Below are 23,341 nucleotides of genomic sequence, written 5' to 3'. Positions count from 1 at the left end.
TCCCCTCAGGGATCCCGGGGCTCTCTCCCCTCAGGGATCCCCTCACACCTCCCGGGGCTCTCTCCCCTCAGGGACCCCCTCACACCTCCCGGGGCTCTCTCCCCTCAGGGATCCCGGGGGTCTCTCCCCTCAGGGATCCCCTCACACATCCCAAGGCTCTCTCCCCTCAGGGATCCTCTCACACCTCCCGGCCCGCCCTCAGCGGCCAGGGCTGCCGCTCTCGCGAGAACGTACCCCGAACTCTCGCGAGAAGCAGCGGCCGCCCCTCGCAGCCCCCCGCGCGCTGCCGCCGCAGCCGCCGCCACCGGGTACGTCAGCGCGCCGTGACGTCACGGGGTCAGAGGGGAAAGGTGCGGGAGGCGGAAGCGGCGGCGCTCCCGGTCCCGGTCCCGGTCGGCGGCGGCCCCGCGGAGCCCATGAGCGTGTCCCTGGTCGTGATCCGGCTGGAGCTGGCCGGGACCTCCCCGCTGCCCGCGGGCTTCGCCTACAGCGCGGCCGGTGGGTTCCCCCCGCCGGGGGCACGGGCGGGGCGGCGCGGGGCAGCGCGGCCGGGCCCGCTCCGCACCGCGCAGCTGCCGCCGGGGCCGTCCCGGGGCCGCCGCTGCCAACGCCCGCTTTGTCCCCGCAGCTCCGGACATGGCAGCGGAGAGCAGCGGCGCCGTGCCCGCCTGCCTGGAGGGGAAGGGCCCCGGGGAGCGGGCGGCCATCCTGCACCAGCACCTGGGCCGCAGGGAGATGACCGACGTGATCATCGAGACCATCCAGCCGCGGGCAGGTACCGGCCGCGGGCACCGGCGGTTTGGGCTGCCCGTGCTGGGGAGAGCGTCCCGGAGCTGTCACCGGCCGGGCACGGCGGGGGACCCCCGGTGCTGCGGGGTTTGTGGGGTCACTGGGGCTGCGGTTTGGGGAACGAGCAGAGAATTCAGGAATGCGGGGCAGAGCCGGTGATTCCCTCCCATTGAACTCATCCCAATCCTCACCTCCCTCCCCTGAGCTCATCCCGATCCTCACCTTCCCCTGAGCTCATCCCCATCCTCACCTTCCCCTGAGCTCATCCCCATCCTCACCTTCCTCTGAGCTCATCCCCATCCTCACCTTCCCCTGAGCTCATCCCCATCCTCACCTTCCCCTGAGCTCATCCCCATCCTCACCTCCCTCCCGAGCTTCCTCCCCGAGCTCTGGGACACGGACAGGACCCTGGGGCTGTGCTAGGGGAGTTTAGGGGGAGATCAAGGAAAGGTTCTCCCCCCGAGGCTGCCAGAGCTCCTGGAGAGGTTGGACAAAGCTCCCAAGCTGGGATTTTTGGGGTGTCTGTGCTGTGATCCTGGTGCTGCCTTGCCCTCAGTCAAGGGGAAACTTTGCCTCTGTGGAAGGTGAAGCAGAAGCTGCCATGGAGGGAAGGAAATCCTCGGAGGCTGCATCAGCTGAGGACAAATCCAAGCAAGAGGATCAAAGCCAGGAGTGTGAGGCTGCTCCAGACTCTCCCTCCAAGCAGCTCCCAGACCAGATCTCCTTCTTCAGCGGGAACCCCTCGGTGGAAATCGTTCATGGAATTATGCACCTGTACAAAACAAAGTAAGGATTCCTCATTCGCGGCTGCTCTGGTGGGAGTGGGAGGGTGAGTTGGCCACCCTGGGGCTGTGGCTCCTTGTGGGGACAAACAGGAAGGGTGACTGGCTCCTGGGAATGCTGATGGTGGAGCTGTGGGTGGCACCTGTGACACTGTGTGTGACACTGGGGGTGTTGAGGGCCTGTGAGGGTGTAACACAAACACAGATTCAAAAAAAGGACATCTGAAAGCAGCTTTCCAAGGTATCCCACTATAAAACAGTGATCTCTGACAGGCCTAGGAGCTGTGTGAGGCAGGGGAAATGTTTATTTGTGGAGGTCTCATCCTGTGTTCCAGGGGTTCCAATTCCACACCACTCCTGTAATTGTCTGGGAATTCCCATTTCAGGCCTTCCTGAGAGAAAGGAGAGCAGAAACCACCAAATGGGCACTGGCAACAGTAACAAACATTGCTCAGCTGTTCTAGGAATAGTGCTGATCATCTGGGGCTTGCCAAATTCAGCTGTTTTTATAGAAAAAACAGGTGTCAAACAATCCCACTGTTCCTGGAGCTGCCAGGTTCATCCTTGGCTGAAGGATGCCTGTTTGTGGTGACTCCTGATGACAAAAGAGGGTTAAAGTCTGACAGCAGAGCTGCTGTGGCTGTGTGTCTAGCTGTGTCCCAGCTGTGTCCCTGCTGTGTCCCCAGCAAGATGACGTCCCTGAAGGAGGATGTGAGGCGCAGTGCCATGCTCTGCATCCTCACTGTCCCCGCCACCATGACCAGCCACGACCTCATGAAGTTTGTGGCCTCCTTCTACGAGGTGATTGAGCACATGAAGATCATCAGGGACTCCACCCCAAACCAGTACATGGTGCTCATCAAGTTCAGCTCCCAGGTAAGGCCCTGCCTGCAGGAATGTCACACCAGGTCACTCATCTGGGGCTTGGGTGGCTTCATGGGCAGCCCTGAGCCAGGGTTGTATTTACCCATGGAGAAACAGCTCTGTCCTCCTTCCCAGAGAGTTCCTGGGGCTGCTGAGGTTAGTCCCACACCTGGAAGCAGTGGATGCCATGTTCTGGCTGTCCTGTTCTTTTGGCAGGATGTTTTTCAAAAATTAATCCATTTACAGAGTTCTCTGCCTTCTCTCAGCTCGTTCAGAGTCTTGTGCTGTGCTGAACAGAAAAGACCCAGCCAGGGGAGCTCCCTTTGTTTTAAGACAGACTTTTCCTGCTTTTCTGAGGAGCTGGGTGATCTCCACTGCCAGTGTGGAAAGGACAAAGCCCCCCAGTGTGAGAGCTGGGGGTGAATTGGTTATTGGTACCCAGATATCACAGTTTGCTCCTTCAGGCCCCTTGGACTGGGCACCTCTAAATTCCCCCCTAATTCTTGTGTGGACCCTTTCACTTGGACATTTTCTTCTCCAGCTGCACATGATTTATTTTGGGGTTCAGGGTTTATTTTGGGGTTCAGGGAGAGGTTTCCCCCAGCTGTGAATTCTGCCTGAGAGGTTTCCCCAATCCCTTTGTGCAGGTGGAGGATTTGTGTGAGTTTTGTGCTAATTGCAGTATTACGAAGATGATTTTGTATCTCTCGTTGCATTCAATTACTCAGGCAGATATGTAGTGCTGAATCCCTGAATTTTAGCTCAGTTTGCTCTGAATTTCCTGTTTCTCAGGTAATTCCCTGAAGCTCTGTTGACCCCTAATGCCTGCAGGTAGCAAAACAAATCTCCATGTTCTTTATGCTCCTGCCTGGAATCAGGAGAGTGAGAATTGGTGGTTGTGGAGAAAGGGTTTGAGGAACTCCTGAGGGAAAAGAGATGATGGATTTGGCAGGGTTTGGGTTGGTTCTGCCTCTTTTGCCCTTTTTGTGGCTGGGCTGTGAGTGGTGAATGGATTCTCTCCCGTAGTTGCTCCTGTCCCTCACAGTAGCCTCTTACATTTTTGTAGAGACCAAATTTGCTTTTCAAATGCACTGAAATTGCCAGCAAAGGGTGAAGCAGGTGCTGAGGGGGAGTCCCCAATTCCTGCTGAATGTCACCATGGTGTCACTGCCCTGAGCTTCACTCGTGTCTTCCAGAGCTGACACCAAACCCAGCCCCAAACTGCAGTGCCTGGAGCTGGCTGAACCCCCTCTGGTGTTCCAGAGGATATGGAGGTTTCTCCTCCTCTGCTTTGGGTGGGTTTTTCTGTGTGTAACCAGTTTCCCTGCCCTGTGCCCAGGCTGATGCTGACAGTTTCTACATGGCCTGCAATGGCCGGCAGTTCAACTCCATCGAGGAGGACGTTTGCCAGCTCGTCTATGTGGAGAGGGCTGAAGTCTTCAAGTCAGAAGATGTAAGTTTGGTTTGGTTTGGTTTTTTTCCCTGCATTTCAGAAGGTTTTAACAGGATTTTTTTAAGAACAAGCAGCAAAAATGTCTTAATACATCATCCCCACCTCCATTTCCCATTCCAGTGGAATGGGAAGAGTTTGTGTGGTGACTCCATGAACTTTGGAACCTAAACCTGCCTTGAGTTGTAATTTAGGGAATCCACAGAGCACAGTGGGGCTGGTTGCAGGTGCAGCCCCTTCACTGTGGCCCTTTGAATGCTGGGGATCACTTTCTTATCTTTGCAATTCCCAAGCACTGTGTGACCTCACAGCGTTCCTGTGTCACCAGTTTTGACCCTGGTGCCAGCAGTGATGGGAAGCTGGAGCTGATGGCTGCTGCTGGGAAGGTGCTGAGCAGTTTCTGTGTGCTTGGTGCTTGCAGGGGGCCAGCCTGCCCGTGATGGACCTGACAGAGCTGCCCAAGTGCACCGTGTGCCTGGAGAGGATGGATGAGTCTGTGAACGGGATCCTCACCACTCTGTGCAACCACAGCTTCCACAGCCAGTGCCTGCAGCGCTGGGAGGACACCACGTGAGAGCCTGGCCTTTATTGCCACCTCTGGGGCCCTGCTTGGAGTGCTGGGCTTGTGCTGACAAAGCTCTGCTGGGCACTGTGGGGGCAGCAATTACTGCAAGCCCTCATGCTCAGTTTTTCCCATTAAGGGGCTCCCAGAGAAAAAAAATCCCTGCCAAAAGTAATTGAACAGTGATTCCCAGGGGATATTGTAGAGGAATGCTGATTATCTCAAAATACTCCAGGAGAGAAGTGCTGGGCTTAAGAGGCCTGGCTGCACACACAGCCCTGCTTCACTGAGCCTTGGCAGCTCAGCCAGGCCCTGCCTTGGCTCTGCTCCTGTGGAGAGCCCTGCAGCCTTCTCCTGCCTGGATGCTGGGAGGGGAGGAAGAGGAGGTGAGGAAGGCAGGGGAAGAAGGGATAATGACAGAATGGCTCAGTAGATCAGGCAGGGGAGGTTCCTGTTGTTCCAGGTGAGTGGTGGGAAGTTGTGTCTCTGGCACGGGGCAGGCTGGGAGTTGGATCTGTGTCTGTCCTTGCTGCCACTGAGCCTCTCCTCTGGGTGCTCCCAGCTTCCCAAATCCCTGGGGAGTGGGATTTTGGTGTGCCTGGATCCCCAAGTGCTGCTTCAGCTGGGTGTGTTTGCCATTCCTCTGGTTTGCTGCACCCCAGGCAGGCGCAGGAGGCTGCAGATCCTCCCTGTGCCTGCTCTGTCCCTGCTGTCCCAATTCCTGGATTCTCTGATGGAAGGTGAGGAGGATTGCAGCTCTCTGTGATCTGTCACTCCTAAGGCAGAGTAACAACTTAGTGAGATTGATCAGATTTGGAGCTGGGCAGGCTGAAGGGCTGCTTTGCTCCATAAATCCAGCCAGTGGAAATTTGGGGCAGTGGAGCATAGCCAGTGCAGGAGCAAGATCCCAAATAGCCCTTAAATATGGGATGTACAATTTAAGCAGAGCTTATGCTCCCAGTCTGAATAAATGAGAAAGGAAAACCTCTGTTCTCCTTGCTCAGGCACCACAGAGGCTGCAGGTGCCTGAGTTTGAATAGGAACTGACTGCAGCCCAGTTGTCTCTTCCCTGGAAGATTTGTGGGGCAGATTTTACCCAGCAGCTGATGAAAAATACATAACCAGTCCTGGCAGCCTCAGTTATCCCATTCCTGAGCTGAGCTGTGCTGCTCCAGGGCTGGAAACAACTTCCTTCTGCTCAGGGGTGTTCTGTCTTTGTGGCAGCACCAAGGGAGTTCCAAAAGAGGTGAAAGATCTGGATCTTCCTGCTGCTGATTCTTTTAGGGTACAGTTATGGGATGTTCTTCCTGGAAAAGCTGAGATTGAATCCTTGGGGTTGGGGTGGGGTTGAAGCATCTCCTCAGGTTGTTTTAAGGGCTGAGGGGTGTTTGCAGAGTGTCACTGGGCTGTCCCCAGCAGTGTGCAGCTCCAATGCCCTTCCTCAGTGTGTAGCTTCTGTGTAAACCCCTTGGACTGCACCAAAACCAGATCCAGCTGAAGTGGCTTTGGGAGAACTGTTCTTTGTTCTGTCACCAACTTAAACCCAGTAACTTTGTGTGGAGTGAATTCAGGTGGAGTAAATGTGAGCTTATGGGTGAAACAGGGAGTCTCTGCTGCACAAGGCATTTCCCTGGAGCTCTCTGGCTCTCCTTTCAATGACTGGAATGTGAAGATGTTGCTCCCAGTGTCTCATGATGTTCTTGTTGCCCTCCAGGTGCCCTGTGTGCAGGTACTGCCAGACTCCAGAGCCTGTGGAAGAGAACAAGTGTTTTGAGTGTGGAGTTCAAGAAGTAAGTAGGTGGGTGGAAGGTGAGATCTGGCCTAGATCTGACTGCACAGCTGCTTGGGTTGCTTTGGGGCTTCTTCTCAGGCTGATTTTGGGCTGGTTTTACCAGCCAGTGGGGTGTCAGCTTTCCTTTTGAGTTGCATCAGTGCTGGGAAGGGAGGTCACCTCACAGGTTTCTGTGGTTCTTAGATCAGTGTGACAGCAGGGAGCTAAACCAGCCTGGTGGTGGTGGCCCTTCCAGTGTGTGCCCTCCAGAGCTTGCTGAGACCCCTCATTCCTTAGCCAAGACCACTTTCCCATGTGGGTGGGATTTATGCAGCCCCTGCAGGGGTTGAACTGCCTTTGATGGGCTGAGCTCCCTCCCAGCTGCAGGGGGAGTGGGAAAGCAGCCACTGACAGAGTGTGGGGTGGGTCAGGCTGTGTGTGGGGGTGCTGCTGCCCCCCAGAGCTGCCCCCTGTGCGTTGCAGAACCTGTGGATCTGTCTGATCTGCGGGCACATCGGCTGCGGGCGCTACGTGAGCCGTCACGCCTACAAGCACTTTGAGGAGACGCAGCACACGTACGCCATGCAGCTCACCAACCACCGTGTCTGGGACTATGCTGGAGGTGAGCCCCCACCTGGGCACCACACAGGGGGCTGGGGATGGAGCAGGTTGTGTCTGGGTTAACCCCTGGTTTTGGGGAGCAGCCATCTCTGCTCTAACAGCAGCTTCTTGGGAAGGTGACTCTGTCACAAAGTGCAGCATCCCTGGAATGTTTGTTACTCCTTTTCCATCATACCCTATTGAAGTCTCCCCTATCCCAGAGCTGGCTTTGCCCCCAAGCAAGGCAGTCCTATCCTGATAGCTCAGTCCCTCTTGGAGACAGAGTGCCCAAATACCAACACCACTCGTAGCTGTGGTTGCCTTAAGCAAGCTCAGTGGATTTCAGCTCTTTAGTGATTATCAGCTCTCCTATGATTTCAGCTCTTGCTTGCTAAGGCACCTGTGGGCTAGGGGGGAGAAGCAGATGAGAGAGAGGAGGAGGAGGGCCCTGGTGGTTCCACAGTGACAGTTCATTGAGGGGTCTGTGAAGGGTTCCAGCGATGCCAAATGGGCTAAACCAGCCCCTTTTTATAGGGTACAGAGGGGTCCAACCTTGCCCTATAGTAGGGGTTAGGGGAAAGTGACCTATGGGGTTACAGAGGTAAGCCAGAGTCCAAGAGGCAGAAGACAGGAGCTTATTTTGCTGTCTCATCATGACTCAGCAATTCCTACTGTTAAGTCTCAGCCCTCCAAGGGGTCTTTGACAATTCTATGGGGTCTGCTACACCCCATAAGGTATTTTTTCCAAATAGCCCATAAGGTGGCTGGGAGGGATCTGCTAAAGAACAAATGCATGTGGTGTTGGCTTTGTGCCTGGCTGAGGGGCAGGGTCTGGGTGGTTTCATTGTGCTCCATGATTGGGGTTCCTCACATCTGGGTGCCCATGGTTGGATTTTCTCTCCCCAGACAATTATGTCCATCGGCTGGTGGCAAGCAAAACTGATGGCAAGCTAGTTCAGTACGAGTGTGAGGGGGATATGTGCCAGGAGGAGAAAATTGATGCCTTACAATTAGAGGTAAATATTTTCACTTGTTGGACTCTGCGTTTTGGAAATGTTTCCAACCCCGCCACAAGCACGGTTCAATCCCATCAGCTGAGGCAGCAGATCTGCTCCCAGCCTGGAATTGTCTCCAGGCAGGAGCAGGATGAGTTTACTGCTTTTTTTTTTTTTTTTTTTTAATTTTTTTTCAAGCCTCTCCCTGGCTCTGCAGAGCCAATGCAGTGCAGAGCTGGCTGCAGTGTCGTCCTGTGGTCACTGGTGATTGAAGCAGAGCTGCCTGTGCTGCTGCACACAGGGAGCACTGGGGGGAGAAGTGGCTCTGAGTCACTCCCCAGACCCTTCCTCGTGGGTCTGTGACTGGTTCAGAGCCAGGATCTGTGTGGCACTGTCAGTTTGGGTGGTTTAGCTCCCAAACTGAAGGAGGATGCAGGAATCCACAGCTGTGCGCTCACCTTGGCGAGCACAGAGAGCTGAGATTCTGATGCCAGCCCTGTTCTGCTCCCTTCTCTTGAACAGATAATGATTTATTTGTTTTTTGTACCTGTTGCCCAGCTTCTCCTAACTAAAGGAGAGGAGCTTGAAATGCCTGCCTCACTGAGCAGCCACTGCAGCACGATTTCAGCCGCATTAGACACGAGGGTTTGTGAGCAGGAACAGCCCACAGAGACCAGACTGGAGCAGCTCGTTGCTCACATCAATATTTGGTTGCTTTTCAGTGAATTTTCTGAATAACACTTAGATGTTAAACTAGCTAATTTTAACCCTTTTTTTCCCTGAGGTGGTTGCTTAAAGCATGTAAGATCTCTCTGTCTAATGAGATTGCCAAATTCATTCTCTCTTGAAATATTTCAGTGTTTTGGCACTCGGAAATTACTGAGAGTGATCAAGGTTCTGTGCATGTTTAATTCTCTAGTGAATGCCTAATTTGATGCTTATTAGGCTGATGAAAAGGAGTAATCACCTTTTTCAACCTTCTCATGACTCATTTGCAGAACCAAAAGGGAAAAGATGGGATGTAGGGCATAGATCCTTGTTCAGATACCAAAATGACATTGGAATGGGCCATACATGTTGGAGAAGAGTAATTGGGAAGTAGTAATTGGGAGTAATTGATTACAGAGAGCTGAGGGTGCTTTCCCAGAAATCTCCTTATAGGAAACTTGATATGTGCATTGATCCTACTGCACTGGAGTTTGGGTTGTGGATGGGAGCTCTTCCCCTCAGCCTTTGCAGTCTCAGACTCTCAGAAGGGATGGGTGCTGCTTCATTTTCCTGTAGACATTTATTGCTATTCCCATGAAAAATCTGTCTCCTTAAACAATTCTTGGTTTGATATTTTCACTTGATCTTTGTTGTGCTGTAGAAGCTTTCCCTAATTTCAAAAAAACCCAAAATTACTTGATTGGGAAACCAAACTGGTGAAAGCCATGGATCTGCAGCTGTGTGTGTCCAGAACTCCTGATTTCATCTGTTAAACTGATGAAATGGATTGTGGATTGGAACCCTCGGGGCTCCTGCAGCAGCAGGGCCACCCTGAGTGCTCTGTGTCTCTGTGTTTGTAGTATTCCTATTTGCTGACGAGCCAGCTGGAATCCCAGCGGATCTATTGGGAAAACAAGATTGTCCGGATTGAGAAGGACACAGCTGAAGAGGTGAGCTCTGCCCTGGGCTCTGGGAATGGTCCTGGCCCTGCTCAGGGGGAGAAGAAGGAGCTGCTGGATCTGTGGCTGAGCCTCGCGCAGCCGGCTCCGCTCCCAGCTGGGAAAATTGGCTCCAAGATGGATCTGTCCCTTATCTGGCTGCTCCCAGGGAGCAGTTTGCTGCTCAGCGGTGCAGAAGCAGGTAGATTGCCACAAAGATTGCAGCTTGATTTCAATGTGCTGCTGGGGAAATGCAGCAGTGGTGAAGGAGGGCAGCGTGGTGCTGCAGGATCCCGGGGCCATCCGTCTCTCCGACACGGATCTCCAGGGAATGCTGGTGGAGCACAGACAATATGACTTTAATTTGCTGGGCTGCAGAAGGTGGAACTGTCTCTCTGCTCCAAATGCATATTGATTTGCCCTTTCTTTTTGATCCCTTCTCTCTCCTCATCACCCTTTGGGAAAAGTTCAGAGTCTCCTCCTATAAAGCATCCTGCAGGCAGGACTGCTTCAAAATGTCACCAGGAAAAATCCAGGGAGGATATTCTACTGCTTGTTCACTCTACATGCATCCTTTCAACCAGGTTTAAAGTGAGTCAGGATTTAGAATTAAGTCCTTAACTTTCTTCAGGACTTCTAATTAACCATTTAAGTGTCTGCAATTAAGTAAAAATAGAAATTGTGACTGTTGAAATGGTTGTCCTAAAAAACAGTCCCAGGAATCTTATGGAGAGCTTTATAAAAGGAAAATATGTATCAAAAATGATCTTGGAGGTGGCCAGGAGACACAATCCTCAAAGCAGCTTCAGAATGAAACCACTCTCATCCCTGTTCCAAATGTGGTTTCACATTTAAAGATCCCAATAATTTTATCCATGGCACTTGCTCCATGTAATCTTGTCTGGATTGGTGCCACCATGCAGTGTATTCCATTATCAGTGCTCAGGCTATTCCCCAAATTAACCAGCAGCAGCACCAACATTCCCTGATGAGGACTGGAAGGCTCCAAACCTGCTCTGCACCCATGTGTGCTGACACTGACATTAGTCCAGGCTGCTCCTCCAAGAAAGATTTTTCCATTAAATTCCTGTCCCACAGCCTCTGAGCGTGCTGGAGGCACCAGCAGAAGGCAAACAAGAATTCCTGGCTCTAAATTTCCTGTAAGTCTCATGCTGGAGGTTTGGCACCTGGAGATGGAGAGCTTTGCTTTCTGCAGGAGCAGCAGAGGGAGGAGGAAAGGCCATGGCCAGGGAATGTTTGTGTTTGTGTTTGGGAGATATTGGTGTCACTGGGTCAGTGCTGAGTCAGCTTCTGTTCATCTTCACACTCATCCTCTGAGGTTTAGTTCAAAATGAGCAAAAACCCAGCCTTGAGGTGGCAATCTGAGTTTGCTGATGGATCCAGAACCACCAGAGAGTGGCTCAAGGAATGCTGGATGCAGGCAGGAAGAAGTTAAGGAGCTGCTGCAGCTTCTGGCAGTGCCTGGCACGGATCTGCAGCCGGAGTTGCTGTTCTGTGGGAGCAGCTCCCACGGCAACTTGGCTCCTTGGGAGTCTGGGATCCAAGGGTAACACGGGGGGTCCTCACCAGAACAAAACCTGGCTCCAGGCTTTCCTTACCTGGAGAGAGGAGTTGGTCAAAGTCTGGAAACAGCTCTGGAAAACCAAGTGTCCTGATGAAAGGGCAGCGGACTTTGAGCTGTTGGAAATGCCCCTGTGTTTGTTTTTACAGATTAACAACATGAAGACCAAATTTAAAGAGACCATTGAGAAGTGTGACAGTCTGGAACAGCGGCTCAATGACTTGCTCAAAGAAAAGCAGTCAGTGGAGAGGAAGTGGGTACCACTGCCAGGTTTAGTTCCATGCAGCCATTAAAACACCATGCACTGACATCCAAAAAGAAAGAAAACCTCCTGCTATTCCTGGGGTTTGAGCTGTTTAAGCTGCAATACTGAGAACATGGCTTGCTTTATAAAAAGCTCTGATTTCTGTAGGTGTTCACAAATGGGAAGTGTCTGAGTGAGCCCAGCTCTGGGGCCATGAGCTCCCTTTCCACGCTCTGCATGTTCAGCATTCAGGGATCCTTCCCCTCCCTGCTCTGAGGGAGATGCCAGCCTGTTCTGCCCTTGGTGGGTGCATCCAGAGGGATGAAAGGCAGCTCAGCAGGGGCATCACCCAGCAGAGAGGCAAACACAGATCTTGGGAAGTGCCTGGAGGAAAGATGTCCAGCCTGGGAATTGTGGATCCATGCAATCCTTGGGTGGGACTGTGTCCCTGTTCCTGCCAGCCCAGGGCCTGTCCAGCAGGAGCACAGGCACAGCTCCATGCTGCTCACCTTCCTGAGGGGGAAATAGGCAGAGGAGGGTGCCAGCAAACTGCAGGGCAAAAGCAGAGTTGCTGGGAGCAGGAAGCCCTGTCTGTGACTCACAGGGCTGATACCCTTGTGGGAGCATCTTCCCTCCCAGTGAAGTGGTGTTTTGAGGGTCTTGGACTGCCCTCAGCTCCCTCAGGGTCCCTGGTAATCCCTGTGCCCTTTTTGGCACCATTCCAAAAGCTGCAGGTGTGTGTCCAAGGTCAGTTCCATCTCCCAGGCACACCCTGCCTGTTCCCTGTGCTGTTGGCTTTTGGCATGAGATGGAATTGTCTGACCTGGGGGGAATTTCAGAATCTTGTATTGCCCCCCCTTGTCCATCTTTGCTGGAAAACCAAATTCCAGGTGGAGTTGGTGGGCTGGGGGTCAGTTCTCAGTGCAAAGGGTGAGGTGCTGTTTGGTCTGGGTGGGCAGGGCTCTCTCCTGACTCCTGCTCTCTCTGCAAGGTGTTCCCAGCTGAACAACAAAGTGGCAAAGCTCTCCAACGAGCTGAAGGAGGAGCAGGAACTGAACAAGTGCTTGAGAGCAAACCAAGCCTTGCTGCAGAACAAACTGAAGGAGGAGGAGAGGGTGCTGAAGGAAACCTGTGAGCAGAAGGACCTGCAGATCTCGGAGATCCAGGAGCAGCTGAGGGATGTCATGTTCTACCTGGAGACACAACAGAAAATCAACCACCTCCCAGCTGAGACCCGCCAGGAGATCCAGGAAGGACAGATCAACATTGCAGTGGCATCTTCTGCCAGCTCCTCCACAGCAGGCACAGGCAAACCTTCCTCCAGGAGAGGCCGTGGCAAGAGAGGGAAATGAGCACAGGAATTCTCTGCTCCCACCTGGAACTGGCCGTGCCTGCAGCAGGCCAGGCTCACCTCGGGACTCGGGCTGGCAACACCCAGCCCACAAAAGCTCAGCTAGAAATTGTCTCCAGAGCTGCTCATAAAAACTGGCTGCAAGTCAGTGGAGGTGTCTGTGGTATTTAAAAGCATTTCACTGCACTATTTAGCTGTTTTTAGGCAGATCTTGGTGACTATTTTGCCTTCCCTCCTTTTCAGAGCCCCTCCTGTCATGCATTTGACTTTCTTGGAGAGTGTTTTGGGGTGGGGGGGGTGTGGGGTGTGTCCATATCCAACATCCCATTCCCTGTGGGGATGCTGTAGAGTAGGCTCAGCCCGGTGTGTAAGGCTTCTCCAGTTCTTCTCCTGGATTAAAAGTATTCTCAATTAAGAAGTTATTTAATAAAACAGTGTAAATTAGGTTATATACATCTCCTTTTTGTATGTGCAGTCCTGACACTGCAGAACTGCCTGTGCAGGAGTAGAACTGTAGTTTGGAAAGAAAAAGGAGTGAGGTGTGGAAAATAAACCATGTTAGTGGTGTAAGAAACCAGGCAAGTCCTGAAGGCCAATGGTTGGGAATTTAAAGGCTTTAAGGGACTTTCCTCTGATCAATCTTAATTTTAAAGGTGGCCTTTGAGAGGCCAGTGCTTGCTGTGCTGCCTGTGGGGCAGAACGGGTGGAAGGTTTGTGTTCTGGATGCTGCTTAATGTTATTATTTTATAGATATTTCTACAAATTAAGTGGAGTCACCTGTGAGTTGGGGACACATTCCCAGTGCTCCTGGAGCCGGGTGTGTGTGTCCCTGCCTGAGCTGCTCTGGCAGTGTTGGTGGGAGCTCCACAGTGTTCTCCTCAGAGCCAGGTGAGGAGGGGAACAGGCACAGCCTTTTCCAGGCTCTTCCCACATTCCCAGAGCTGCCCCTCACCGGGTCCTCAGCAGGAGCTGCAGCTCTGGTTCAGTTCCTGTGCTCACCAAAACGTGGCACTATCCACAACCTCAGCTGCCAGAGCTGCTCTGTGACTCGCCCCTAAGGGACACAGGTCCTGGAAGGGAAATTGCTGCACAAATCTGCTTTGGTTTGAGTTTTTTTGTTGGTTTTCACTTAGAATCTAAGGCTCAGTGCTCTGGGGTGGGAGGTTTTCCCCTGGAGAAGCGACTGTCCTGGTTGCTGTTGTGCTCAGAATCAGAGCATTTAAAGGCTGATCTTTTGTTAAAAATGGCAGGGGAGTCCCCAGTTGTCTTTCCAGGCCTCAGGATGATCCTGGTCCTTGTTGGAACAATCATGACCTTAGTTTGGAACACTGAAACAGCTCTGGCTGAGCAGGTCCAGCCTGGAACACAGGCATGAAACAGCCAGTCCTTTATTGCTAGAAGTTTCTTTTTTTGGCCCATTGAAAGGGACAAGTCCCAGTCCCTGGAATGACCCTGGGAAGGTGGGTGGGTCTCATCCACTTCCTGCCTGCATGGACAGAGAGAGTTGAACTTCCTCACTGGAATTACAGGGCTGGTAGTGCTCTCTGGGCATCCCCAGCTTGGGTTTGGAGATCTGCCCCCACCACCTGGAACTTGGACCTTTTTTGCTGACCTTGGAGCAGGAATGTACACTCATTTTTCCAGGGTGTGGATTGTCCTACCAGGCCTCTGCCTTCTGTAAATGACTCTAAGGACCTCGAGATGTACAGCACGGCTTGCTCTGCTAGAGAAACTATTTTATTTAAGATATATTTTTACACCATTAAGATCCTCTGACCTTTTGCTGAAGGCTTGCTTTGTGTAGAACACTAAAGATGCTGTACTGTATCTTGGAATTCATTTTCAAAAAATGTGATGGAAAATTAAACCAGCGTGCAGTTCTTTCTGTGTGTTTGTTCCACTGGAGGGGAGGGAGGAGGTTATTTTGGGAGTCTGATAGTTTTTAACTCAAAGGCAAAGCTGTCCAAATGAGCTCTTGGCCTTCTTTGGGCTGGGGAGGCTGGGCAGTTATCTCTGGGCAGCTCGTGCAGAAAAAGCAAGAATTGTAGAAGGTTTTGTGTTAAACCAAATAACTCTCAGTCCCTGAGTCCCCTCCAGCTTCTCCTTCAACCATCCCAGGTGAGCAGAGACCCTGCAGTGTCTGTCTGGGTGTTTATTCACTGCTGCAGATCATTGGGAATCTCCTTCCCCTGGGCGATTTCCCACAAGGAACTGGGGCTTGTGTGGAAGCTCAGGCTGCTCTGTGACTTTTCCTCACCCCTCATCCAGACCCACAAGTGCCTGGGAAAGCTTTGGCCCTTGGACCTCAGCCTGTGGTCAGGTTTTGCCCTCAGCAAGAGGAGCAGCAGGTGAGCCCTGGCTGTGACTCAGTGTCCCCACAGCTGAGATTGGCCCAGCTCCTGCTGCGGTTACAACCCTTGAAACAGACATTTTAATTTGGAAATCCTGAAGGAACACACCTTTCCCCAGCTGAACACAGGGAGTTGCTGGGTGGATTCCCAGGTAGCTGTAGGACATGGGCTCCATGGAATAACAGAGATGTTCCTGCAGGAGCAAGAAATGAGGGACCTGCTCTCCCCAGCACGTGCTGGAACTTCTCTGCATGCTGCTGCTCCCTCTGGAAAAGGTCCCTGCTTCACCTCCTGGCAGGGAGGGAGAGGGACACCAAAGTGATTCTGTGAGCAGGGGCAGGACACAGTGCTGTCACTGCTGTGGGGACAGCAGCCAGCTGCCAGCAGAGGCTGTGCCACTGCAGGGGCAGGGAGAGCCCAGCTGGAGCAGGGTCCCAGCCAGCAGAGCTTGGCAGAGGCTGCAGGATGCTGAGATGATTCACTGCAGCAGCTGCTCCCAGTGAGCGCAGGGAGAGGCGGCTCCATGGGCAGAGGGGGACAGAGGGGGACAGAGGGCTCTGTTCGCTGCCTGGGGGGAAGTTTTGGGCAGCAGGGCTGGACTGTCACTGCTCCATGACAGGAATGTTCCACCTGAGCCATGGCAAAGCTGGGTTGGCAGTTTGGGGTGACACACCGGACATTGCTGTTTCTGGTTCTAGGGTTTAATTCCTTTTTTGTCCCTTGGGAAGAACCCGTCCCTTAATACCAGTTAATCCCCTCCATGTCACCATTCTGCAGAGCAGCCAAAGTCCTGGGTGAGGTGACATCTCTGGCTTGTGCCCAAGGAAAACCTTGCACGGTGCTGTGGGCAGAGTGGACACAGAGGCAAAGATCCACAGGTGTCCGTCTGTCCGAGCTGGAGCCCCCCAAGAGGCTCCTCTGCTCTCCCACACCCTTTACCTTCCCCCAATTCCCCAAGGCCCACTGGAAAATTCCTGCCTTGATCTGCACCAACTAACTTGCCTGTTTTCTCTTGAGCTCTGAGAAATTCACATCCATTTCCCCAAAACCTCCTCCCCCCAATTTTTTTTTTTTACATAAATGGGCATTTTGGTCTAATAATTATGTTTTTAAGGCAAACTTATCCAGCTGCTCCAAAGGACAACCAGTGGTGTTTGGGATGTGTTTTGCAGCACAGGAGGAATATTTGTGTATTCCTCCCCCAGCCTGAATTCCTGCACACATTTCCCAAGGCAAGAATTGTGCTTGGGTTCACCCCAGAATCCAAGCAGCAACAGTAAAAGGGACAGGTTTGCTGGGAGCAGGAAGCAATCAGAGATATTTGCTTTCATTCCAGCAAAAAACCCCACACCTACAGCTTCCTGCCCCTGCACCACCCCTGAGCAAACATTATTTATAGCAGCAAGAGCAGTTATAGCTTTGCCCCTTCTTGACCTGGAAGTAATTGGTTAATTGAGTTAGACAACAAACCTCAACACACTCGCTTGGTTTCCTTCCACCTTCTCCCAGGGAGCTGGAGAGTCAAACTCCTTCCACCATCCCAAGCTGGTTAAAAACATCAAACACCTCCGGGAGAACAATGTTTACTTCCCCACCAGGAAATTGGGCCCTGCTGAAACTTCTTCAGGGCCAACAGCTCCTCCAAAGCTGCTGCACCTGGGGGGTTTTGCTGCTGAGCTGGAGCTGGAGCTGGGGACTCTTTGGGAAGGGTTTCCTGAGCTGTGCTGAGGCTGGGGAGCTGTGCAAAGCTTTGCTGCTGCTGCTGGGAGCTGAGCTCTGAGCTCACCAGGAAACTGAGATTTTGGTCTTTGCAGGTTCAGTAATTTGCTGGTTTGGTGGTTGGAGAGGTTCTCTGGGTTTGTGGGCCTGAGGGCAGTGGGTGAGGATGAGCTGTGTTAAGCACATGCTTTATTCCCAGCCTGAGATCCTGGTTGTGCTGATTTTTCCTGGAGACAGACTGCAATGAGCTGGTTTCTTTGCTTGTTTTCTGTGTTTTTCTGAGTCCCTATGTGGTGGCAATGGCCTTGGAGGACAACGTCAGTGTGGGACATACCTTGGTCTCCTGGATGCAAAGATGATGCTTTTGACAATAATTCACAGGCCTCTGCCTCTCAGTCTCCTCTTCCCTCTTTTATGTGTTATTTGTGATATTTATCACAATGCTCACCATCTTTGGGGAAGAAAAGCCTCTTGCCGTGTACAGCAGAGGGGTTTAAGCAGGTGAAGGAAATCCTCTGGGTTTCCTTTTGGGAAAAAGGCTCCTCTTTGGGGTGCTGGGAGATCCCCACTTACAGGTTCGAAAGCATCTTCATGATCTGTGTGTCAGAGCTCTGTCAAACTAAACCAAACTCACAATAAATCCTTTCAGCATCTACACCAGGATTAGATCTCCTGCAGAACAATTCCTCTGCACTACTGGGAATCTCAGCCCAACAGAATTAACTTAGGCTGGAGAAACTCCTGGTGCTGTTGGCTGGAATCCCTGGTCTGTGTGGGGTTCAGTTGTGAGAGCTGGAGGAGCTGAGTGGGAGATGTGGCCAAGCAAGATGGGTGAGCTGGAGTTATCCACAGGACACAGGGATGCTGCTGCAGCTGCAGGGGAAGCTGGATGGTCTTGTCCAAGCACAGCTGTGCTAAAAGTTTCCCTCTGCAAGTGCAGGGCTTGCACAAAGAGCAAAGAGGACTTTTCCCAAGCAATTCTCCTTGGCAGCTTTCAAACGTGCTCTGGTTTCTGGTGAAGAACAAATCCCAGCTGGATTCAGTGAAGGAGCACCAAGAGCCAGGTGCTGCCCTGGGATCTGGGAGTTCCTGGCCTCCAACCCTTCCTGAAAACCCCCCTCAGTTTCATCACAAGGAGCCAAACACCTTCTCCTCCTTCCAAAAAATCAATGTGGAGGAACGATCAATGGTGGAAAAGCCGAGGCTTACGTGGGAATGCAGGCAGCACTCTGCAATCACAGCATTTTCCTCTGCAGGGATCGAGTCAAACTGCAGAAGCAGTTAAGAGGATTAGATATTTTTGATCATATTTGCAGCTGTTCTTGCTGTAGCTGAGAGGAGAAATCCAAATGTGTCGCCTTGGGAAGTGACTGAGAGGCTGGAAGGGAGTGCTCCCCTGGGACCCTGCAGCCAGGGTGTGCTCAGCCCCTGCTGCCTCCCAGGGCCACAGGAGCTGGCATTCCTGCAGCTGGGATTGTGGCCCTTGGCTCCCTCAGAGATCCAGGCTCCAGTGGAAACCTCCCTGTGAGCCTGGGTCAGGGCTCTGAGCTGCAATTGGGGCTCCAAAACCTCTGAAGGCTGAGGTTTCCCAGGTGCCACAGCTTAAATAAGGAATGTTGTGGAAGCACTGCCAAGTTCAGAGCCAGATGTGCAAGAGGAGAGCCCTCCCTGGACATCACCAAGGATTTCCAACACTGCAGTGCTAAGTAAGGAAAACTAATTCCACTGTACAGTTAAATTTCAGAGTCTAATTTTCACACATTCAGCACTGTTGGAGTCCAAATAAAAATACCTGACTGTTCCCTTCAAATCCATCCCTGCAGAGATGCTGGGGATGTGCTGCCAGCACTGCAGTAGGAAGCTCCTCTGCTTTTCCCAAGGGACATTTCCAACAGGCCCTTGGCCCCCAGATGGGCTAAGGGGGAGTATGGGATGCATTCATCCCTTTTTCCAATCTTCAATAGAAATGTGGCCAAGGAATTGGCTCCCTGAGCCATGTGGTTGTGGAAGTGCTTGGCCCTGCTCACAGAAACTGCCTGGGCTTTCTCTTCTCCATGGATGGAGCCTGTCCAGGACAGGCAGGTTCCTCCTGAAGCCAAAATCCCAGATCTGAGCCCCAGGTGAGACATCCCTGAGGAGGGGAAAGTTTCACGTCTCATTTCCAATTTCCCTGATGATTTTAGCCCAGTGAACAGGGGAAAGAGCACCAGAGGTAACAAATCCAACCCTTTCCAAACACAGACATGTGATTGTCATCTGCCAAAAACATAAACCACAATCATAATCCTAAATTTGTCCTTTGAGCATACCTGTGCCTGCTCTCTAGTAGTTTCCTTCTAATCCCCAGGGATTAATCCTGAAGTGCATTGAAACATCTGAGGTGAAGGGCTACAGTGGAAATTCCTTGCAGGCTGGTAATAATAACTGAAAGCTGCTCTGTGAAGCAAACCTGAGGCTGACTTGGTTTTTAATGGACATCTGTCTGTAGGGGGAAAAAATGCCATGGCAACTGGCTTTCTTGTTGGCACGGCAGCCTCAGCGAAGGGCTGGGGAGAGGATGGGTATGGGAGGGTCTGTGTGGCTCTGCTGGGAAACCTGGAGGTGCAGCCCAGCCAGGCTGGGAGGCAAAGGTTGTTTATGCTCTGTGAGCACCAGATCTTGAGGGATTTAACAGCTAAATCTTGGCATAACGATTGCTTTGTGTGCTGCTGCTGCTGCTGCTGCTTAGCAGGAGCCAGGCTGGGTTCCCCCCTCCTTTTCCTAAAAAATGTGAAATCTAAAGGCAAAAAGTGCCTGGTTGGAGATTTCCAAATAAAAATACCTGGCGTTTTGGAGATTTGGTTGGAGATTTGGACATCTCCAACCTAGCGCTTTGCTGGGCAGGGTTGGTGTCTCCCAGTTTGCAGCTCTGTCCCAGGAATCACTGCAGAGCCATGGCTCCATCAGATGGATCCTGGAGCTTTGCTGGCTGAGGAAGGAAATGCCCTCGTTGTGTCCAAGGCCTGTGGAAGTTGAGAGCAGGGGTCATTCATGTTGATAAGGGATGCACAAGCTCTGGCACTGCTGTGCCTCCCTCCAGAGCTCCGTGGACATCAGCACTTCCCTTCATCTCCTCTTGGTGCAGGAGGAGCAGCAGAAAATGCATGGCCCAGCAGAGACATCCATCACCCTGGCTGCACTCAGCTGCAGGGCTGACAACTGGGAAGAAATGGCAATAAAACTGCAAGTGCAGATCAAAAACTGCACCTGATGGGAGCTGCTCTCTGCTCGGAGCTGAGCTGGGGATTTGGGAGCTGCAGGAAGATCAGGGTGAGGGGGAAAGGCAGAGGTGGCAGCAGCTGTCCCACGTGGCTGGTTTGGAATTTGGGGTTTGGTTTTGCTGCGGTACCGATTCTGGTCTGGCCAGGGGTGTGTCCTGTCAGAACTGAGGGCAGCTTTGCTGACGAGCTACATCGTATCTCTCTGGGAAGCGCTGCTGTGTGTCAGCACCTGATTTGTTCTCTTAATTTCCTTCCAAGTGTTCGGAGAGCCCCGTGCTCACAGCACTGCCCACAAAGCTTCACCCTCAGAGGGGAGGGGTGGGGATGATGGCACTGAACAAGTGAAATCTTCAGGGAAGAGAGAACTCTGAGCTTCCCCAGCAGCTGATTTTGCTCAGAGCAAAGCCCCGTGCCTGTGCTGCCGTCCCTGTGCAGCCAGGCGTGTTTTGTCTTGCTGGATGCTGTTGAGGATCACCCCGGGTAGCTCAGGGAAGGCAGCACAAGACCAACAGCAGGTTAGATCAAGGAAATGTTACATCACACGGCACTTCCTGCTAAGTGCTGCTATTATCAGCCTCATTCATCTCCACATGCAAATGCAGCCTGCACACGTAGTCACACATCTGGAGGGAAACAGCAGTCCTGGAAAGGAGCAGCTCTAACCTGGATCCCACAGGAGAGGCAGAAGGGAACACGATTCTCCATTAGGAATTGTTTCCTTTCTTTCTTATCTGAATCCTGAATTTTTCTCCAGCTAAAGCAGCACATTGTTGGCTGTTCTTTGTCACATCATTGACATCCAAAGTGTCAGCTGTAAATGGTGGGGAAGAGCAAAAAAAAGGGTGAGAAACTGATAAAACCAAGCCATAAAATAATAAATGTTGAGAATGGTGGGCTATTAAGAAAAGCATATCCAGGAGGAAATAAAGGGAATTATGTGCCCTAACAGCAGTAGAACCCCATCACACTGGGAATTTGGGGAGGTCACTGCACACACAGGAAGAGCAGTGTCCCTGGAGAAGCTGGCTGCCACTGCAAACCACCCTGCAGCTTTTTCTCGTGGTCACTGCTGAGCTATTCTAAATGATCACTTCTATATTTACATTGAACCTGCTTTTTTATAAGGATGCTCAACAAAGAAAAAAGGGAGGGCACAACGAAAGCCAAACAGAGCTTAAGAAAACAAAGAATACATTGAAGGGGAAAACAAGTCAAACTGCAACTGCTCTTGAGTCATTCCTGAGGATGTGAACGCCAGCCTATTCATACCCTGCTTTCTGAGCCTGTAATGTCACCCTAAAATGTATTTTACTGCGCTCACGTCATGTCTTAGAGGCTGCCTCTGCCTGTGGAACTTGGTTCTGTGTTTTTGGACATTTCTGACTATCAAGGGCTCTGTCTTTGCCCCACAGCCCCTTCAAACTGCTGCAGGTGCTTTTGTGGTTCTTAACCTTCAGGCACAGAAATAGTCACCAACTGCTGTGAGCTGTGAGCATTCCAGGCTGGAAAAGCACTGAAGTGCTGTCCTCTAAAAACCCCACACTAAGTGACCTGGATGGGTTCTACTCACTCTCTTATCAGACTTCCTTGTGCTTTTTATTAACAACTTCCTTTACAGAGTTGCTCAAGGTTCAGGACTAACCCAAAGCTGTGCAACGTAGAAACAACACCCTAAAGAGATTGGTTCACAGAATTATGGAATATCCTGAGTTGGAAGGGACCTATAAGGATTTTCCAGTTGAATTCTGGTCCTGCACAGACCCTTCAATATTTTTGTAGCCTCTTTTGGGCTCTATATATTTCTTATATTTTTATATACTTCTACATACTACTACAACGATTATTATTATTACTACTACTGCATTGTTATTTATTATCTTATATTGGTTAAGTGCTTTTTCATGCTAGTGGTTTTTACACAAATATAAAGAAAGGATTTTTCTTAGCTGCTCTTAGGGATTTATTTGTCCCATCACATACAGTGAACCAGATCCCTGCTCTTACACAAAATGCTCCCAGAATTGGTGCCAGGGGTAACCTTTGGCTTTGCAGGTGCTGATGTCTCCCACAGAAACTCTTGGGCTCCAGAAATCCTCAGTGTCCTTCTCACTCAGGTCTGTGGCTGTGAAATAGTGAAGCATCTCATGAGTTCATTGAAAGGATTAAAAAATGAAATTTCTTTAAATCACTATCTCTGTTAAGAGTATTTTCAATGGGAAAATTCTTTATGCTGAGCCCATTTTGGGTAGGATCTATCATCTAGCTCATAAAGCGATAGCCACAAGGTTACTTGGGCCTGTGAGGTAAAACAAAACAATCAGTTTAAAAGGTAAAATGTAAGGAAAATGCTAATTTAAGAAAGCTGTTCAATATTTTATCTTTTTACCATTGTGTGCTGCCACCCACAACTCTTCCAACTGCATGGGAAAGCTGTTGCTTTAGGAGCAAGGTGTATAAATAATGCCTGCCTAAGAGCACGGCTCCTTTTTATTCCATTGGAATCCTGTGGGATTTCTAGAGCATTTCTATGAATAGATTAAACTCTGAGCATTTCGAGTAACCATGGCTATAAATCAATTTAGCTCTTGGTTTTCAAGTTGCATCTGCTCTTACTAATCCTGTATGTGCATTTTTTTTTTTTAATAGGACAGACCAGGCTTTTATTTCTGTGTATGGGTTTGGGTTTGGTGAAATTCCCACTCTGCACCAAGCATGTTCCACACATAACCGCTGCACCCTGGGTTTCTGCAGGGAGTCTGCTGATGGTGGACAGGCAACACGGAGTGAGGGGAGAACTGGCATCTCGAGCTTAAATATTTTACCCATCAGCACAACGCACATTTAAATTGCTTTACTACGAGGGGAAGCCCTGACTGCTCCTAAATCTGTAAGATGGAGGGGCACTGCAGGGAAAGCAGCCATCCTCCGGCCCCATCTTGCTTTCCCCCAGGAGCAGGGATGTGTTGGGCAGCGATGTTTCGGGCTCTCTGCGGATCGGGGCCTGGCGTCCTCCACCGGCCTTTCGCAGCCGGCCGGGGCTCGGCCATTTTTCCTCCATTTCGTTGTCTCTCGACGCTTGGTTTCTTTTGAACGATGCGCTGCGGCCCGAGCCCGCCGCCCTCCCACTGCCGCTCGCTGGGGCCCGGGGAGGGGCGAGCGCGGCCGGGCCCCACCAGGCCGCGGCCTGCGGAGAGCGCAGCGCGGGGAGCGCAGCCCGCGGGGGCCGTGCGGGGCCGGCCCGCCCGGTGTCACCGGCGGGCTCGGAGGGGGCTGAGCTGGGCTCGGGGACTCTCCCGACCCTGCCGGGGCCTCACGGCCGGGCCGGGCGGGCGCTGCCGCCGTCCCGCGCCGCCGCCGCCTCACGTGTCCCCCCCT

At 51.8% G+C, this 23,341-nt stretch overlaps 2 protein-coding genes and 1 long non-coding RNA gene across 5 annotated transcripts in view; 1 reads left to right on the top strand and 2 right to left on the bottom strand.

Annotated features, from left to right (window-relative positions):
* Positions 1–349, bottom strand: part of ACAD10 (acyl-CoA dehydrogenase family member 10) — a 12,197-nt gene extending 11,848 nt beyond the window's left edge. The window contains exon 1 of one of the 2 annotated variants that reach the window (XM_074554254.1): positions 235–349. The gene's annotated coding sequence lies outside the window, so the exon portion shown is untranslated. The remainder of the gene's footprint in view (positions 1–234) is intronic. The other variant, XM_014270228.3, reaches the window with a different exon arrangement.
* On the top strand, positions 212–14,517 carry BRAP (BRCA1 associated protein). Of its 2 annotated transcripts, none has more exons than XM_074554255.1 (12): positions 212–308; positions 629–775; positions 1,374–1,575; positions 2,258–2,447; positions 3,775–3,888; positions 4,307–4,455; positions 6,162–6,237; positions 6,702–6,840; positions 7,725–7,834; positions 9,382–9,471; positions 11,191–11,294; positions 12,277–14,517. In XM_074554255.1, exons 2-12 carry the CDS (start codon positions 637–639, stop codon positions 12,635–12,637), a joined length of 1,674 nt encoding a protein of 557 aa, XP_074410356.1. In that variant the 5' UTR covers positions 212–308; positions 629–636; the 3' UTR covers positions 12,638–14,517. The 2 variants fall into 2 exon arrangements, with proteins under 2 accessions (XP_074410356.1, XP_005491596.2); XM_005491539.4 differs by lacking the exon at positions 212–308 and adding an exon at positions 359–498.
* LOC141731139 (uncharacterized) lies at positions 14,250–23,341 on the bottom strand. Its single transcript, XR_012583067.1, has 2 exons — positions 21,971–23,341; positions 14,250–20,777 (listed from the first exon to the last, which is right to left on the bottom strand). It is a non-coding gene; the product is annotated as an uncharacterized LOC141731139 (long non-coding RNA).

This window comes from Zonotrichia albicollis, chromosome 18, assembly GCF_047830755.1.
Source record: "Zonotrichia albicollis isolate bZonAlb1 chromosome 18, bZonAlb1.hap1, whole genome shotgun sequence".
Lineage (NCBI taxonomy): Eukaryota > Metazoa > Chordata > Aves > Passeriformes > Passerellidae > Zonotrichia > Zonotrichia albicollis.
Note: the sequence above shows the minus strand (reverse complement) of the source record. Positions and strands in the feature narration are given on the sequence as shown.